We start from the raw sequence: 19,661 nt of genomic DNA, 5'->3' as shown, positions 1-19,661 counted from the left end.
GTATTGGTGGAGTCAGTATTGACCAAAACCAAAGAGCTTGGAAGATGCAGTAAATTAGGGTTTTGGTAGCTTTGTCAGTGGCAGTCCCTTGCCAGTGAGAATGACTTGCTTTGGAGGTAAGCCTGACTTACAATTAAGTACAAGCTAAAGATACATTATCAGGATCTGTGGGTGCCAGCAGAAGAAACAGAATTTCCATATAAGCATGTAATTTTCTACTGTGAAGAATTTGCTAATATAAACTACATTTATTCAGTGGTGTTTTTTTAGAAATGAAAAGGAACCTAGTTTGTTTTTTAAAAAGAAGCAAAAAGACATTTTATTAGAAAGTATCTGCTTCATTTTTGTAAGTGCTTTCTAGCTGAAGACAGCTCTAAGAAGTGATTGCTTTCACAGAGAACCTTGTGCATTTGTTTCTTTTCTGTATTTCAAGACGTTATTTTAGCTGTAAACTATGTAAACTGTCTCTAACAGCCATGGTGGTTTTAGTCTCATTAAAAATAGAACAAAGCTTTTAGCATTTCTAAGCCTGTCAGTTGGATTCCCTACTTGCTAGCTGATTAAAAGACAGCAACCATGATGCATTGAATTTTCTTCTACCATAATAAATGGCAGTCTGGTCCAAAAAGTGCACATTGTGGAATATATTGTGCGCAGAGTACTAGGAGACAGATAAATTCTTGCAGAAGTGGTTAGTTTATACTGAGAGGACTGCATCTAGTGAGAGAAATCTAATTTGACATAGTTCTTGCCAAATTCTGGATTCAGTAGTGTCAAAAAAACCCCGCTAATGCCGGTTTTGCAAAGACCAGCCTAGAGAAGCTGAATCTGTAACGCCAGCGTGTATGCGTGCTGTAAAAGTGCATTGCTGAAGCTGTCAGCTAAATGTGGTATGCTCCCTCCTGCCTTACTGGAGAAAAGCCTTTTATGAATACACTGCTGCTACCAGATACTGTTGGAGGTTGCTAATCATGGTCCAGCTCTTGCCAGATTAGATCGATGGGATTGATTGATTTCCTGGGTGGGGGGGTGGGCAAAGAGCCACTTTTTCTGAAAAAAAGGAAGAAGCTGGCTGGTAGGTAACAGTAGTTTTTGGTGTGAAACAGTACTGCCCTGGCAGCAGTTGCAATGCAGGTAGTGACAACTCACATAACTGGTAATGCTCCTTAAAATAAATCTGAAACACCTTCAGAAAAATAGCTTTCTGGCTCAGCTATAGCAGTATATTGTAGAACTGTATCAGTCCATGTATTTAAGAAAGCTTTTTCTTCTTGGTGTAGGAGAAGAAACACTTCACTGGCTTGAGGCACACACGCTGCAGGGTTTCAGTGTTGACAACGGGGTCCAAACCCCCAATTTTTTGCTGACTTGAAGGACTTTCTGGTCAGTGGGTTATTGAAACCCAGATGGGGGTCGGGAGAGAAGTTCCTGCAAGGTCAGACTGGCAAGCCTTTCTGCCTTCCCCTGTATCATGGGATGTAATATAATTCCTGTGATTCATTTAACAAATTCCCTGCCACTGCAGAGACATAGACGACGGACACAGGTCTGTCTTGCCTGTCAGTCTCTCTCATTTTCCTTCTTTCTTTGCTAATTCCTGGTACGTTGTGTTTCTCATAGCTATTGTATATGTTGTGTGGTGGGCTGGTAAGTCTGCTGAGGGTTGTATGAATGTGTGGGTAGCAATAGATCTGTGCACCCTGCCAGGTTATCGCATGTTTTCGGTGATTTGCGGCACGGAGGTACTGTGGTGTGTCGGGAAGAATGTGCTGCTGCCTTTGCTACTTCTGAAATCCCAAGCTGGGTTTGTTTATTCCTGGTCTCTAGGGTTATCGCTCTCAGTCTTGACAGCCAGTACAGTAAAATCAGAAGGATTGCTGCAGTTAGTGGCTTTGCTCCTTCAGGAGAGAGAGCCCGACTTTTGACGAAGCTAAGTGGCTTTATTTTAAGCCCTTGTTTGTACAAGCTCTCTTAGCAATGGGAATGCTAAAATTCTAGGTTCACGGTTACTCTGTTGACTTACTGAGCCTTTCACTTGGCTCTTACCTAGTCAAATGACTATAGTTAAGAGGCAGGAAACCTAGTTTACAGATCTTTAATTTTGTAATATGTGGGTTGTCTGAGAATGCACTTCAAAGTTTTTTGCCTAGTGTGCAAAGCCTGTTTTTTATTTATTTCTCTGACATGTTAAGCACTGGCCCAGGGAGGATGTGATTGGAGCTCTGGTAGAAGACAGTAAAAAACTGTGTTTGAGTAAACTTGAAATCATTTGCAAAGCAGTGACTTTGGACAAACTCAGGAGCCTTGCTCTTCCCTCATGACTGTACTTGGGACAAATTTCCTCAAGCTCTAGGGTGTCAGCAGGCTTGAAAATATGTTGTACCAAACAGCTATCTGCTAGGGGAATATGCTGCTGTATTTAGCTACTAAGAAGCCCAGTGACTTAAGTCTCTTAAGAAAGGAGCGTCATATGCATTACTAATTGATCTAGACTGTGGAGTTTGGATTAGAGCTTGAACACTGGTCTGGATCTGTCAGGTGGATTTCTTCCTGTAATAGCCTACGTGTTTGCCTTCACAGGGCTGAGAGTAAAATTGAGCGACAGAACAGAAACCCTGTGGATGGCTGCAGATACCAGTAAGCTATAGGAAAGTTCGCTTAGATGAATAGCTGGCTACTCAGCACTTACCATAATTGAGTCTATTCTTCTCCTTGTACATTTGATGCTTTAAGTAAACCAAAGCTGAAAAATCATGGCATGAAGAAGCATAGCTTAGAAAACAATGCAGAAAGTTACTTTACATATATGCAAGTAGTTTTTTGTTTGGGAAGTGAAGAATCATAAGAAGCAGCTCCCAGAAGAAATGCTGCCTAATGTGTTTATTGCCTAAGGAAACTCCAGAAGCATGTTAAGAATGGCAGCACTGGGTCAGATAAAGGAGTGTTCATCTACCTCTGTATCCTCTGTCTAAGAGTAACAAGTTGCAGATAAAAAGAAAGAGTGTAATTTCTCAAAGTATCCCCTTCCTGCTTTTGGAGCCTGAAGCTGTGTCCACTCTTTCACAGCCCCTGGTGAATTTTAATAACTGCTTTTTTTGGAAACCACTTGCACTTGAACACTTTGCAATAGTTTCCTCAGTCGGTGCTAGCAGAAGGTGCCTCATTTTGCTTTATACAAGTTGCCTGAACAGAGTAAAGCTAAGATGGCTCAAGTAATGACCTGGCTAATTTTCTCTTTACATTTGAATAGTTTCGAGACATCTACCTTGGTGTGATGAAGCAGCACCGCCAGGCAGGCAGCGAGCTCCCCGGCATGACAGGAGTGCCTCTGTGCAAACTGAGGCGTATCTGCCTTAATAGCCTCCTAAACCGCAGTGGGACCCGACAGCACATCTGACTTGACTTTCTGTTGTGCTGGACAGTGTACAAACATCAGAAGTATGTCATGATCTTAATTTGTCGCTGTGGGACTACTGGCATGAGTATGCGTGACTCTTGCTCAATTGAACCTTTTGTTCAGGGGCATGGTTGTGTGGGTTTGCAGACAGCTACATACAGTAAATCCAAAACCCAGGGACTGTCGTCTTGGTGGTCTGGACGTCCTCGATCTGGCCATGCTCCCAGGAGCTTCCGAGAAGCTGTGCTGCCACTTGTAGCCTTCCTTCATCTCGCAAACTTCCAGTGGCTGCTGAAGTTAGAAAAAGTTGAAGCCTTCAGTAAAAGGGGATTTCCAGGCCTCTAAAGAAAGCTACTCTGTCTCTGCTAATGTCAGGTCCTTTTCTTTGCAAAGCAAGAGGGAGAAGGGAAGTATAGATGATACTTTATTATTTGTACTTTCTGGTCTGCTTCCTCCCTTCTCTAAGCCCTATTTACCTGTAAGATTATCCTAAATGACTGACTGGATAGCCTTTGCTGAAGGAACTGGGATGACAGAAGCAGCAATAGAGTAGTAGCAACAGGCTAGTCAGCCTAATAATGCTGTCTTGTACTGATAAATACTCTTCTGAGCTAAACTGAGGTGGGAACAGTAGCACTTGGAGCCAAAGAAGTGATTAAAGAGCATGTGTACAGACAGCAGAGCAGCTATAGTATATGGCTGTGTGATTCTCTGATTAAAACAGAAGATTTAATGTTTTCTTTGATAACTGAAATGCTTATCATGCTAGCACAAACAGCAGCAAACATTGTATGTCACAGTTGAAGGAGTGCAACTTGAAAGGCTTGGTTATAGTTTGAAAAATAAATCCAGATTGTCCTGGTTACTGATACGTAGAGATAACGCTGCCTATGAGCGGACTTTGGCTCTTAATGTGATGCAAGCATGTCGCATTTTACATCGTGCAGTGTAGGTTTGCAAAAGGACACTGAAATCTAACCTGTAATGATGGTGTGTTTGCTTATATGAAATGCTGATGCTTTAAAGGATTCTGTAAAAAAATAAACCCTGCTTCAGATCCTTCTAGCACTCTTGCTAGGCACTCGATTAAATCATCCTTGGTCGCAGACACTGACTGACAGAGAAAATAGTACGTGCAAACAAGTCAGCGAGGGCTAATGGTCAGCTAGCTTCTAAAAATACTACAATAGCTGGATGGTACAGTAAGTTAAGTACATGCTTTAATTTCATATTGAGAGCATTTATTGGAAGAGGAAGGAGAACTGGGGATTAGAACATGGAGCAAACACATGACTTACTGGGAGCCTGGTTTCAGCAGCAGTGGGGGATGGCAATGGACCGAAGCAGGTGCCCACCTTGCTGAGGGCCTCGGCCACGGCCCCAGGCTGGAGCCCAGCAAGGAGGCCGCTGGCACGGAGCAATTATATAACTTTTTTTTTTTCCTTTCTTCTTTTAACCTTGCTCCAGTGTCTGTCTGATCTCTACTGCAGCTGGCCAAGTGCCACTGTTTGTCTGTGCACAACGGATGCAAACAGATTCTGGAGGGTCATGTGAAACTACCCTGAGCTCTTTAAATTGCACCGCCCTTACTTTTTCTCCTCTGCTGCCCGCGTTGCTTTAACAGGTGTGGCTTTGTTTATGCATGTCTGTCGCTTTATTTTAGCACCTGGGTTGTACTGGCCCTGGGTGCCCGTAGGAAACCTTTGGCTCCCTGCTTTGTTCAAGCTGCGGGAGAACTCTCTAGACTTTCTGAGCACAGGTTTGCATCTAATGAAACAGGCCAGGGCATCAGCTTTGTAAAGGCAGCACCAGCAACCATTAGTCATTGAAACCTCTGCGTCTGCAAACTTTGATATATCTTACTATGACTTTGGCTTAAGCTTTGTGAATAAGGCCTGTGGTTCTCACCATCTTTTGGTAGAGCTGTAAGGTGATTCCAGAGAGATGAGTCCTATTCCTGCAAATTATTGTCAATTGCTAGTTAAAAAATAAAATCTGTTTCAGTTGAATAGTTACGGGCTTGCTGCCGCTGTAAGCCTGAAATAAGGTCTTCTCAGTTAAGTGTTTGTGTGTTACTGCTGTGGGAAACCCAAAGATAAAGAGAGATGCATCTTGGCCACATCTCATCCTCTGTTACTACATAGTACTGCATGAATCTTGGCTTCCACTGGGGACTTTAATGTCTTGGGACAACTGAAAACACATCTAGGTGTGTAACAAATAGCTTATAACTGGTTTTCTTGTTCCACCTTTCCTTTCTGTTGGGATGTGCTGTTGTTCTTCCCAGCCGAGAGGCAATAAGCAACTGCGTCCACTTGTCAAAGGTCTGGACTCGTTCCTGGGAAGTAGAATTAACACTGCTAAACTGCATCGGTGGGGTTTTAGCTACCCGATAAAAATATGTGGTGAATTGCATGGGGGGAAACGCACAAGGAAAGCTCTGCGCTAGGAGTAAGGATGTTCTGCCGCTTTGTTCTGTGTGTGCCTGCAATGTTCACCTCTCAACCTTTGTACTAGGTTTGAAATAACTGAAGAGCAATCGACTTCAGCTTTAAGTTTTGACTGAAACTCTTCCTAGATAAGCATCTCTTCCCCGCTGTTGTCCTTGGAGCCTTTGAAAGAATTACGCTAAACTTTCTGGGGAGCAAACTCTTAGTTTTGTATGTCCTTTCTGCTTCCTGCAGTGGCCTTCTCTTGCTGCAAGTCCCATATTTCCTGCCTGAAATTTAAAATTGAGATGTTGTGGGCCAGGTCAGCGCTGGCTGTGTGGTAGCCCAGAGAAAATGAGATACATCCAGTGAGAACGACTAACGCTCCAAAAGTGGTGATAATGTTAGGATGCGATACCCTGTGGTTGCAAGGTATTTGACAGCGACAGGAGCTCATGAGCTGCTTGTTCCTAACACGTATTCAGTTAGCTCCAGTGAAAAAGCTAACAAATATTGCCACGTTTCAAGAAAGTAAAAACAAATATAGCCATGCTGACAAGAGGTCTGATGTTTTTTTTTCTTGATTCCTAAGAAGCAACTACAAAAACTTGTGAGATTGCCTAGATGTGGCTCATGAAACCACAGCCAGGGCTGCGAAAATCAATGACAAGGATGTAAAGAGCTATAAGGGGAAGCAGCCAATGCAGAGGCAGAAGGCTGAGTGGTTCCAGTTGTACCTGGCACAGATACCATATATATCTTATCATATATTGTTTACTTGTGAAAACCTCCCTTAGTCATACCACTGTTGGCAGTTCTTGTCTTATAAACGCCTGTGGGCTCCTGAATTGATCACTGATGGTGAAGGCACTCAAGAGCGGTGCTCAAGTACTTGACTCAAAGCTCAAGTATCTGCTGTTTGAGACAATCTTTCTGAAGAAGAGATAATATAATTTATTTCATATCCTGTATAACTATATACAGTTCTTAACCCCATACACTACCTCCATTATATTTTTGGGCATTAGCTTATATTCTGTAAACTGGAAACGCTGGGCTGAGAGTTCATGGTTGCACATAGCTGAATTGACGCTCACTGTGTGCATGTTATTGCTCTGCCGTAATTACAGCGTCATTTGCCATGAAGGTGGTTCCTATGTTTTGGCATAAATGTGGGTCATGCTATTGTGTATTTATCCTGCATTTTGGGCACAGCAGGAACGTGTATACAGTCACGTATATCACTGTGGCACAGTTTATGGGCAGTGATATATTAATGTCATTAACTTTACGCACTTGCTTCTGTTTTTCCATACCCACTCTTAACTGGTATATGCAAAGGTATGCCATCTTTGCAAAACTGTGTACCTGCTCCAAATTTCCTTCTTATATTTCTAGAACTCAGTGTGACTTATCTTGCTTTTCTTATTTTTTTTGTTTATATTTCAATTTTCCTGCCTTCTCCTAGTCGTCTTTTTTTGGCAAGTTCTGTGAGAAACCGTGGTGTTTTAGACTTAGCCAAATATCAGTCTGCGTTAAAACTTCTTGAAACCTGATCTTGTGAGAGTTCTAGTATGAAAAAAAAAAAATACAGGTTGGCATCCAGAGCCATGGATGTTTATCTAAACTGAACTTCTGATTCCTCTTGAGGTTTGGTAGTTCACTACTGAATCTGTTTCAGTCCAGTTAATTAGTTACAAAACCCTAAGCCACAGACTTGGAATTAAACAAAACAAAGCCCAAGCCTCCATATAATTTGATGCAAGAAGCAACTTTTCTTAAACTAGGAAGTGCATTTACATCACTGTTTCCCAGTTTGAAATGCAAAACTGATGTACATATGAGCCAACAGCATAGTTATTGATTCTGGATTCATGCCAGCTATATTAACGTGATAGTCTAGTGTCCCCCTATATTTTTTTTTTTTTCTCCTCCCTGCTTCTCCAACATTGATTTCTCCTTTCTGAGGTATGGCAGGGACTTCTTTTTTGTATCAGTGGTTTGGCTCTGTGCAGTGTAGCTTACAGGGAGTACAGAATGCCTGTTTTTGATAAGATTTTCTGCTCTTCTGTTTTTAGGACAATGTAGATCAGACTTCGTCTCATGGTCGGCGGGATCTGGTGGAACCGGGTTTCCAAGAACCATCTAACCGCATCTCCCTGAATCACCAAGGTAAGGAATGGTGGGTGGGAATCCAGGCTTCTCAAGGGAAAGCCAAAGTGCTGCATATGCAGAGACAGTTTTACCTCCATGTTGCCGTTTCTCCTTCTCATTTAAAAAAAAAAATATAAGAAGTTTTGGATGTTTGGAGGTGGAGAGTTGAGAAATAATTTTTTGTCACGACTGTCCTATGAACTATGGATGAAGAAGACGAAGAACTTGTGCATGTCAAGCCTTGTAGCCCAAACTGTGATTGCTAGCCTGAGTGGCAGGTATATTCTGTTTTTAGCAGGGGGCAGGAGAGAAGTACTGAAATTGAATTCAACATTTGTAATGTTAAAGTTACATTTGAAAAAATCTTTTGATTGCTATAAGAAGGGTCCAGGGCTCTGGCTCAACTTTTGCAGTAGAAGAAAAGAAGAAAAACGTATGTTTACTTGCTTTGCATAGCAGAAATCAGCTCATTTGGGGAAAGAAAGTCCTGAACTTGATGTGGTAAATAAATCTTAAAAGTCTTTCTTTGCCAATTTCTGTTTGTTCAGATACCTAAAAAAAGACAGTTACTATTATAGCAGGGACTTCTTAGCTCAGCTTTATTTTTTTGACTTTGAAGTAATTAATAATAGAGAATGCTGTCTTAACCAGTGAACTGCCTTACCCTCAGGGTTCGTGATGGCTTAATTTGGAGCTAAGTCCTTGAAGGTCGTCTTCAAATGTTGTTTCTTCAGTGCAACAGCTAATAGTACTGCAGTCAACACAAGGCTATTGAAACAAAAAAAAGATCATGAACATATTACTTAAAATATTTACCAAATATGACATGCTTAGCTTCCTTTAAAAATCCAGCTTCTTTTGTTTGCCAAGGGCAGCAAGACTGGAATTTCATGACTTGTAGATCCTCAAGACTATTTAAGGTTCACCAACAAGTCCCAGAATGTAATGAGGATTGTATTTTAATTTACTCCCCTCCCCCGACCCCTGAAGTCTTCCACTTTTTTAAAGCTTTACTTCCGATTGAAAACAGAAGATAACAGGTTGCCATGTTACCCAATCTAAAACTTCTAGTAGCACAGGCAGTGTCTTGTGGCATGCTTGCAGGCTTATAAAACAATTTATAAATTCCATTTTTCTTTTGTATTAGAACGGTACTGTTACCTTAATTTCACCTACCTTGGGATGTGCAAATCCTGGAGCAGATCTATATCGGTGACTTCTTCAGAAGCTATTTGTAAATATCCCACTTTAATTGAGGGATTTTTTTTTTAGGGGAACACATCCTGTGTGGTCAAAGTTCATGCATTAAAGTGTCTGTGGCTGCTGCTTATGAAGTCTGAACATTTATTGAAAAGATGGGTAGTACTGCATTTGGATGGCAAAATGCTAACTTTGTAGCCTGACATTTTCCTTGTAGAGTAGTACTTCCTTTTCAGATCTTCCTTTTTCTCTGTTGATATTGTAGTACTGTGGAAGGATCCATGCAGTGTCACCTGATGTGTAGCTCTGTCTCAGCTACTTTGAGAAAAATGTCTATACGCAAACTGGTCCAAATTAATTTAGGAAATAGCTATCTTCAAAGAGAATGCGTTTCATAGAGGTACTGGCTGTTGAAGGCCTGTTTATAAAGAAGGACCCTGTTAATGTTTTCCCAATAGTTTCTGAAGTAAAGATCACTTTTGCACCCCCAAATTGTGTGTTTTTTTTCCCCGACATCAGCTGACTGACAGGAATCAAATCCAGTATTTCTAAAATCTTTCTGATTTTGCTGCTGAAGTAGGTATTTAGCACATTATTAATCTTGCCTACCCCCGTGACCATGAAACGCTGTTACGTAAGTGGTGAGGATTAAAGACGGAAACGGGGATGCCCAGGCAGTGGTGGCCTCTCGTGCTGCGCTGGGCTGTAGCACTGTCCTTTTGCAGTGTCGGAGGGAAGCAACGTGCCTTTTGGGCTTGATACCTGCGGCTTCGGTATCTTTTTGCAAATGGAAGGGACCATAAGCGTGATGTTATGTCATGTCTTGTGTGCTTGTTATGTCCAAGTGTGAGCATCTACACTCTTTCATAGCATATGAAATACACAATCTTGTCCAAGAACCTGAAAGTACAAGTAGTTTAACAGCTGCCATATATTCCAGTAACTGATTAATGAATAGTACATTAAAAAATATAACATTGAAGAGCTTCAGAGGGAGTTGTGACATGGTCTGACTAGCTCCCATGCAGTCCTATTAGTCACACAATAGGAAGACAAGATCATTAACATAAAGTGGATTTTTAAGTTCTGTGGCAGCTGTTTGCTTTGGTTTTTTACTCTTATGCTAAACTGTGTTATCCGTTACTTTCTATTAAAGCTTTGCTGCCACTGACTTTGAAAAACTTAGAGTAAACCTGTATCCAGAAGTAACTTGCAGGACTGCTGCTTGCATTTAAGAAATGAATCTGTTTCGTGGTATGTCTTGATTACGCTGATGATAAAGATATTTGCAACAGACTATGTCAAATTTTGCTTCCATTTATATAGGATGATACTTGCTGATTTCAGCTTATACAACTAGCAGATCTAAAGCTTTTGTTCCTGTGTTTCACAAGACTTTTAAGGAAAACTGACAGGCTTGCAACAAAGCTGGTTTGATCCATATTTAATGTTTGTGGAAATTGTGGAAGGATTAGAGTAGGCTGAAATATTTCATGTGTTAGGTGCTCTCTGCCTTTTTCCCTTTAGTGTGCTGTGCCTTAAATGCTGCAGCTGAACTTTGAGCAACCATACTTAGTTATTTTATGTATACACTTCCAGTTCATACGTGACCACATTGCTCAGTGAGCACAGCAGATTTGCCAGTTTCTGTTGAACATTAACTTACAGCCCTTTGCTTTTCACTGGGAGAGCTTTGGTACAAGCACTTGCAATTCTGAACCAGACCCGGTTTTCCGCGGCCTATAAAAATGGTGAATTAGCTTCCTCCCAGGCATCTGAGTCCCTTCAGCACAAACTGGAAAAAGAGCATTCAAGTGGAGACTGAGATAACTCTGCCAACAGTCCCTGCGTGAATAAGCTCTTTCTTGTGAAGGGTATTTCAAGTACATGTTTCCTGCTGAATCACTCTTTTTTTTTTTTTTTACACAAGCAGATGCTTTATAACTGTTCAGCTTTTTGTTTTAAAAGAATATCTCGTAAAGATTGGGGAGCAGAGAATACTTTTTGTAAAGCGAGGAGTCTTTAAAATAGGCAGTTTTCATATGAAACAGATGTAAAAAGTTGAGGGCAGATGGAATAGTATTTTTTCCTAGAAATAGTTCAATAGCTGCTTATGTGTAGGTATGCTGATAAATTCGCTTTAACAATAAATATTTTTTATCTAAGCCATTATTTAGTATGCACTTCTCAATTATTCTGCTAGTTGGGCAAATTTCTTAAAGGTACTAAACGCAGAGAGCAGGAACTAGGTTTTCTTACCTCTATTCCCCAAAAGCTACTTCATAAATTAAATGCAATAGGTAAGAGTGAGCTTCATCCAACTGAACAATACTAATATCCACTGATGTAAAGGACCAGATACGCTTCAGCTACCTATTGAAAGTTACAGAAAGTTAACAACAGCCAGCCAGGATTTGGCATTTAATAAACAGCAAGTCAGCTATTTCTCGAGCAGTCCTTCCAGAAGCTGTAGTAAAGCCTCTAGGCTTGGAGAAGAAAAATGTCTAAGCTCTGTGGCATTTCCTGAAAAGTTGCGGAAGGAGGTGAAGAAACAATCAAAACAATTATTTACCATCTTTAAAAACACCAAGAGAAAGAGGAAATGAGAGCATGCTTAGGATGGGACAGGTATTGTTTTTCTAATTTGTTTCTCTTCAGGAGTGGAGTGTGAAGATGAAGGAAACTGTAGTCTCCTCAGCCATGTCTCACTTTACAAAACATTTAGCACTCACAAATGCTTAATATTTTGCAATGACAGGTTCTTTGCAGTGTGTAGCCTACAGTGTTTGCAGCCCATCCAGCAGTGAGAGGCAGAGCTGGGGAGCATAATGGTGATTTTAGCCAAAACACTTGCATTCACATGGAGATGCTATTGTGAGGCCTTTTCTAGAGGTGCTGGGCTTCAGCACTTGTTCTCCCTGTCCTGTCCCAAAGGATGCTGCTGGTTCTCCTCTCTTCCCAAGCACCCTAGCATTGCAGCCTCTGTTCCTCCTGGCTGAGCGCACCACTGTGCGGTGCCACCAAAGTTATCCTTGAGTGTGTCTCAAGAGCAAGACAAGTCTAGCCTATGGATTTCCCTGTGCTGCCTAGGAGTAGCCTTGACATATGAAGTATATCAAAATACACGATGCTACAGAAAACTGTAAACCCAACTGAATTTGTTTACTCTCAGACTTCAGGGAGGTTTGACCTGCCAGCCATACCACTGCTGTTTCTCGTCTTGCTCTGTACTTCTGGGTTTTTCTTTGTTGGGGTGTGTTTCAGAGCTCATTTTTCTGTTTGTTTTTCTAGCAAGCAGCAAATACTGCCAACTCCAGTCCCGGCTGTGAAGTTTATGGGCAGTACCTTTTATTGGTACTTGATGTGTACTTTTTGAGGTTGTGTAGCTACTTCTTATTCAGGATTTTGAGGCCAGGCATAAGCAAGATGCATTCTGTCACCTTGACTTTTAGTGGAAGTGTTAGACATGGAATTCTGGCACTTTTGCTCTATGTGTGTACTTGTGGGATGATTGTCGATGTCTATACAAATGTGTTTTGCCATGGGTCTGTGATAAAAGATTTATATTCCTTTTATTAATGCACTCGCATGTGACCTTCCTCTCCTGAGGTGCTCTTGGCTCTTGTTGGACTTGATGCTTTTTGTCACAGCAGTTTGCAGGCAGAGCTGACACGAATATTGTGGTACCTCTGGCTCCATAGCCAGGTGGCTTTGGCAGCGGAAAGAAAACAGTGGTGTAAGAGTTGTTTTAGCCAACAACTGTCCTTTGTCAACAGCCAGCTCCTCCTTTGGTCTTTCTTGGTTGGTCATGGTAGGAAATCTTGCCTATAGTGAAATGATGAGGATGCTGTGGTTGCGGATCAGTTGGCATTAGGTTTCCTGCCCTTATGTACTTACAACTTGTTTCCACCAAAACTGGAGCGATCCAGAGCAGCTGCCAGCTTGCATCATGCTTACGCCTGCACTTGAGGTAGGTGCTCTCCTGTACCTTGCTGGCTGGTAACTGATACATTAACTTTTATAGAGATGATAAATGTCAGTGGTGGTGGAAACTACCGTTCTAGCATACTGCCTGGGTCAAAAAAAAAAACAGAAGCCCATGTAAATACAGACAGGCTTTTGAATGAGTATGCGCTTAGATGAAGTATTACGGTGCCTAAGATGTAGTGCAGAGAATCTTGTGCAGCACTCTCTTTCACCACCACTGCTATTGTTGCTTGCTTTTAATATATTTTCTTTTGTATCTGCCTCAGGATATGCATGCGAGGTTGAGGCAATTTTGTTACTTGTTCTGTAGCTGAGGAGGAGCGTGTTTAGTAATGGCTGGTGCTACTTCTGATGTGCTCGTGGGATCCCAGTAGGATGAGTCAGTTATTTGGTGTATCAGAACTAACCCATGTTGTTGCAGAATCCAGCTGGTACTGAATTGAAAATGTAGAGTGAAAAACAGATAGTCTTGTTTGTATTGCAGAGACAATACCAAAAGCTGCCAGACATTCATGAATTCTCGTGCTTTGTATAAATGTTGTTGTCATTGTCCAGCCTTAGAAAAAAAAACACCATTAGTGCCAAAAAGATTTACACTGACTACCCCTACCCAGAGAGCTGAGCCCCTGCTTCCTGCCTAGCTCATTACAGTACCTTTGTCTTCTTTTGCAGAAGGCTTCCATTGTACTTGGTGATGAATCTTTTTAGTACAATTACTAGGAGGACACCCATAATAGCTCTGTAGAAGTTTAACTTCCCTCATTATATTAGTTCCCAAACCCTTGGGCTGACAGGACTCTGGAAAAAAAGAATAATAAAAAAAGAAGATGAAAAGATAAGACAAAGTAGGTTGGTGTTTAGTACAGGTAATTTCAGAGATTTGCAGCAAGCTACAGGAAGACAAAATAGACCAACTGGTTGAGTTTAGCAAGAAGACTCTGTATATAATAAGGCTGCTAATGAAGATTGAGTGAAATCAGAGAAATGAGAAGAAACAGATCAAAAATGATTTAAAATGTTGCATGTTCAGAGAAATATATTTTCAGGTGACTGATGAATTTTCTTTTGTTTTTATTGTATTTTTATAATTTTTTTTTTAAATTTTATTTTCATATATCAACTTCTTAGTATCAGCTTGCAAATCTTCGATTTTGGATATAATGAAAATTAAATGTGTTCCTCTGAAGCCACCTGATATGAATTAAAAAGGCTTGAATATCTCATAGTTGACAAGCATGGGATTTTAAGCCTGTTTATAGTTTCTCAGGATTCAATGTGTCCTTCAGGTAAATTTCTCTGAGGTAGGATTCAGTGGAGGGAAGGAGCCCTCTGTCTTATTTGTATAGGGTATAACATGATTGACGTTGGGGCCTTTATTCATTGGAAGTTTTACAAGTGGAGATTTAGAAAAAATTAAGAATTTTAAAGTAAGCCTAAAGCAGGAAGTATTACAGTATTAAAAATTAATCTTCCTTATTTACATGACTGTTAAAGTAAATTTGAAGCCTATGTTATTCTGTGGCCTGTGGAAGAATGGTGAAGTTATTACCAGGTTTGGAATGAACTTCTTGCCACATTGGAGGGGAGATGGTTGCTGGAGCAGAGTGGTTACATTGGGAGAGCAGGTGGAGCTGGGATTGTGTTCCTCCACCTTTTCTTTCAAGATCTGTCTCTCTGGTTATGGGGGTGGGGAGAGTAGATTCACAAGGTCTCAATTTAGGGTCATTAGAAGCTCGTTTCTTGTTGTTATTGTTAAATTCTTGTCTAAGGCTTTGGGAGGGGAAGGTGTAAATTGGGCATCTGGGTGGTGTGATTCTATTGCTTCTTTCCAGATCCTTCTCAGAGCAAGAGGGCATTTACCTCCCTCACCCCTTATGTGTTACCTATTGGAGAACAAGTTAGCTTAGTACTAGTATAAGCCTAAAGTGATGTGGTGAAAATCACCACAAATCAAGTAGGGAGAGGGAGACACTGTGAAATAAATTGTAAAATCAAATGTCCTTTTTAATTCCCTTTTGTACTTTAAGGGATGTGCATTTCCTGCTGCCACTGAAGCAGAGCCAAGACTAACTGTTGGAGCAGTCATCATTTTGCATCCCTTGGCTAGGTAACGCAAGAGGTAGCGTAGGGATGCCCTCTCTTCTTGTCTGGGGCTGTGCACTCTTGGGCGTCTTGTGGAAGACTTTCTGTGCTGCAGCCATCACACCAGAACCATCTGAGCGAAACAGCGTGCTTTAGGGGCAGTCGGGGAGGGGATGGGGTGCCGCGAGGTGCGTGTACGAAGGTATTAGTCTGTTGTAAGAGTCTGCTCTGTTAGCAGGAGGCAAACGTTCACATCGCGTATTTGTTTACTGTTGGCACCCTGCGCCAGAGGTGTATCAATCAGCTCAGCGAGGTGATGTCATCGGTGGCACAAATACTTTCTGTGCCGGTGCTGCTACTGCAGTTGTGTCGGGGCGGCTGGCCGCTTGCCAGGCGCTGGGCTGCCTGCAGCCTGATGCAACAGCCTCGCTGGTGACTGCTTGGGAGGAGGAGCAGCACCTTGCGTGGGCTGTGAGAGGCTCCCGGTGGGGAAAGCAGCCTGCACGTCCTTCACGGAGATGACGTTGTCTGGGCTTTTCATTGCTGGGGTTTGAGCTTGTGAGTCCAACGCTTCTGTTGGAAATGGCATGCCTGGGGAAGTTCAGATACCAGAGGGAAACTAGTGTCTCAACATCTACTCATGATGAGGTGCTTCTCCCAGGTACCTGAGCGGGGCTCGCTTCTTGTGCGCTTATCTCGTGTCTTTCGTAAGCAAAAAAAGTCAAAAATCCTATGGGTAGTGCACTCTCTCCTCTGTAAATGTATTTACTTAGCAACTTGCATCATCCCCATCCTTTCTGTAAGCAGATTGCTAAAGCAGCCGAGTGCGATGGGTTTCAGGGTTTTTTTAAATTGTTTTATATAATTATTTATTTGTTTACTGTCCAAAAGGTATGGGGAGGCCTGTGGTCTCAGGTTGTCTTCTGCGTCCTAGGTGGCTTATTTCTTCCATTTGAGTTAATGGTGCATAATTGAGCTTAGTGATTTGAAATGCCCTCTTCTCATTTAATCAATACAAGTTAACTGTAAGATCTTGGGATGAGCTCATAGGTTTTCTGGAATAACTTTATTGCCTTTATGTTTTCTTTTGTAATCTGCCTAAATTTGTACTGTTAAGATGTTAGAAGAGTGGAAGGATGGAAATTAATACTATCAGCAAAGGCTCTTTTGATAGCTTCTGGGTGACATTTTTAACATGGCTGAGTTGAATTCTTGCCTGTGCCACTCCACCATATTCCTGCAAGTCCTTGGCTTCTGCATATTCTTCCCTCTTAGGGGGCATGTTTTAGGTGTATTTGGCTTTATGTAAGAAGCTTTGGAACCTTTCAGTGAAGGTGTTACAGCCAAATGTCAAAACATGGCTGTGGGCATTTAAATAGTCTCAGTACTAATGAGCTTTCCAGCTAGGAAAGTTGATTTATTATGTAGCCTAGTTTTTAATCATGCCGTAACAATGGCAGTTGCTCAGTAAAAACAGTGTCTCTGCAGCATCAGTATATTAGCTTCAAATTCTGACACCTTAACCCAAATAAAATCCTAAATTTCAAAGGCAGTTTGACATGTAAAGAGGAAGGGTATATTTAGAGATGGAAGCAATCCATACTCACTGCAGCTATACAGCCTGTTATGAAATACTTCTTAAAAGAATATTTTTGAAAGTATCTCTAATTTTTGAGATAAAAGTACAATGTCAATATGCAAAGTCAGCTTTAATGGAGACAGAACTGCCTTGCAGTATCTGATTACATGGAAAGCTCTAGGGCAGTATTCTGGTTTCATGACTGTTCAAGTGGGAAATAAAGCTATTCTGCTTGTTTGGGCATTTAAGAGTGTCACCTATAAATAGGTCAGAAATTGATTGCCATTTGTCTGCAATACATGTAATGTTTGAAATTACTGTGGCTGATGAGGGGGGGCTATTTTCTTTTTTAAATCCGTCTACTTTGGTGAAATCCGTATCAAAAGCACAGTGCTACTGTATGTGTCTGCTTTCTGAAGGTGACGGGGAAAACAGACCCCCTTTCCTATGAAACTTATTTCCAAGGGTGTGGTAGCAGTGGTGTGGCAAAGTGGAAGCAGTTGTAATGCCAGAAACTGCTCCCTGAATTCTTGAGACTGGCTGGACTTGAGCTTCACAAGAAACTTTTCAACAGCCTTAGTTCACCAGTACATTTAGTGGTTTTGGGACTAGATATATTCTTAAATTCTTTTTTTTCCTCCAGAATGAAGTCCATTTAACTCCTTCAGATAAAGCGCTGAGTTATTCCCACCCTCATTTGAAGCACACTGAACTGATTTGTGTCCTGTCACTGATGAGCTGTGCACCTTTGATCTCTCTTGTGATGGCAGATAATTTCTAATAGCTGACACAATGCAGCCCTCTCATCTGCAAACAATTCTGAGACATGTATTTAATTTTTAGGTTTTTGGTTTCCCCTGACCTTCAAGTTTGTATTTTTGTTCTCTATCAAAGTAGGGAGAGGGTGGAGAACAGGCAGTACAGCTCTTGGTTTCCTTCGATTGTTTGTCCTAATGATAAAAGTGTCCTAATCTTTGCTTTCTGTCTCTTCTTTGTAGTGCTTCAGGTGGAGCAAAATATAAGTTGATTTACCTTTTTATGAGCTCCATCCTCTAAGCAGAGCTTTTATCATCTTAGGAATGAAAACAGAAATTCACTTTGGTCCTCTTCTAAAAAATAAAAATAAGTAAATAGAAAAACCAACCAAGCTATGTCTAAATCTGTAACATTTCCAGGGGTAAGAAACAGAATGAGGGCAAGGTAAGATTTGTTCACAAGAGTGAAATGGGGAATATTTGTGACACAGCAGTTCTCCCAGCAAGGGCTTCTGTTGCTTTAGGATTCCTCATGATTCAACAACTTGGTGCCCTCCCTTTTCAGTTGTTAGCTGGTCTTAATTAGAGGAACAATTATAAATGCTAAACAAAAGTTGGCTTTGTACTTAAAAATCAAATGGATTTTAAAAGTTGGCTGACCCTATTACAGCAAATTTAGGTTAAGCAGTCTGAACAAGTGTAGAATTAGTTTAAGGTTTTAGTATCCTTTTCTGCATATTAGAACGCTTTTCGGGAGTTTACGTACTAGAAAACCAGGATTGTCACACACAGATGTAACACATCTTACAGCTGAGAGGAAAATGCCCGACTCAAGTTATAGCTTAAACATCATCTTTCTTAGAAATGCTTTTTCTAATCTGTTTATAAAAGAGATCGGTTCTGCCAGATGACTGGGAAGTTGAGGACTGTGGATTTAAAGTTTTTTTCCAGCATGGGAACATATTTCCTTTAGTTGAGACAACCAAGTTGCACTGGAATGTGCTCATGGTCTGTATCAGCAAGTATAGCTTAACTTAGTTATGTCAAGAAGAATATATACTGTGGTATATCTGAAAAAATGGCATGTCACTAAAAATACCTGGCTAATAAATTTCTGTGGTGTTGGATGAGTGTGAAACTAGGCTTTCTTAGTGGCAAAGTTGTTTTAAGTATCAACGTAATTTTCTGTGTTTAAAAAATGATTAAATGTTCATGACTGAAGTCAGACTTAAGATAGCAAGAACAGTGTAAAATGGTACATGGTTGGATTACAGCAACATGCTGGTTCTTTCTGTAAGCCCTGCATCTCTGCAGAGTGTGCTGCCTGTACGCACAGCCAGTCCTCACTGAAAGAAGGAGATTTGAAGGCAACGAGTGACCTCGGGCCAGCTGCCTACTTTATTGATAGCAGGATCTTTGTGGGGGAAATGGTTCCTTTTTCATTCATTTTGGAAGTTGCATGGAGTAACAAACCTCCGAAGTCTGCGCTGCAGGGTTGCACAGACTCTCTTATGCTTATGTATGAACAAGTGATTGCAACCTATAGCGGTTAATGATGGCAGCAGCAGGCTTGACTCCTATGTGTTGTTAGTTAGCCATCTATACTTCAGGCAGCTATAAGCTGCTCAGGATAATTGGACTCACCCGAGGTTTTTATGAAACTGGACCACAGAAATCGTTGCAGGATGCTGCTAAGCGTACATCTCTTCACATGAGCATGCAGAAGCAGCAATGGGTTCTCCACTCCATGCCCCCTCAGCAGGAGTTGGGAAATACTTGCTGAGGTTGGCCATTGGGCTCTGCGGAGCCAGGCAAAGAGTCAGAAGCACTCATTCAACAAATTAGCTGTTATGCGGGATGAAACAAATCACTGTAGTTGTCTACCAACGTTTTCCCCGTCAGCAAAATGAGGATATTGCTATTGCAAAACTTCTGTCAAGTAGGTGGCTGATATCTGCTTTGTAGTGTGCATGCTATTCTTGAAGATGAAGTCCTGCTTTGTTCACAGTATTAAGTTGAGAGCCAGTTCTGAAGAGATGAAATCAAGACTGAAATGTGAACGTGAGATTGTATCCTAA

The 19,661-nt window shown here is 41.3% G+C and overlaps 1 protein-coding gene across 4 annotated transcripts in view; it reads left to right on the top strand.

The window, feature by feature from the left end:
• GRB10 (growth factor receptor bound protein 10) overlaps positions 1-19,661 on the top strand; it is a 150,962-nt gene that overhangs the window by 54,501 nt on the left and 76,800 nt on the right. For 3 of the 4 annotated variants that reach the window (XM_068396891.1, XM_068396889.1, XM_068396890.1), the window contains exon 3: positions 7,905-7,998. In XM_068396891.1, the coding sequence (XP_068252992.1) occupies positions 7,905-7,998 (94 nt within the window). Of the gene's footprint in view, positions 1-1,533; positions 1,601-7,904; positions 7,999-19,661 lie in introns of those variants that run through there. The other variant, XM_068396892.1, reaches the window with a different exon arrangement.

This window comes from Nyctibius grandis, chromosome 3 (genome assembly GCF_013368605.1).
Source record: "Nyctibius grandis isolate bNycGra1 chromosome 3, bNycGra1.pri, whole genome shotgun sequence".
In the NCBI taxonomy this organism is placed as follows: domain Eukaryota; kingdom Metazoa; phylum Chordata; class Aves; order Nyctibiiformes; family Nyctibiidae; genus Nyctibius; species Nyctibius grandis.
This window is presented reverse-complemented; position numbering and strand designations above follow the sequence as displayed.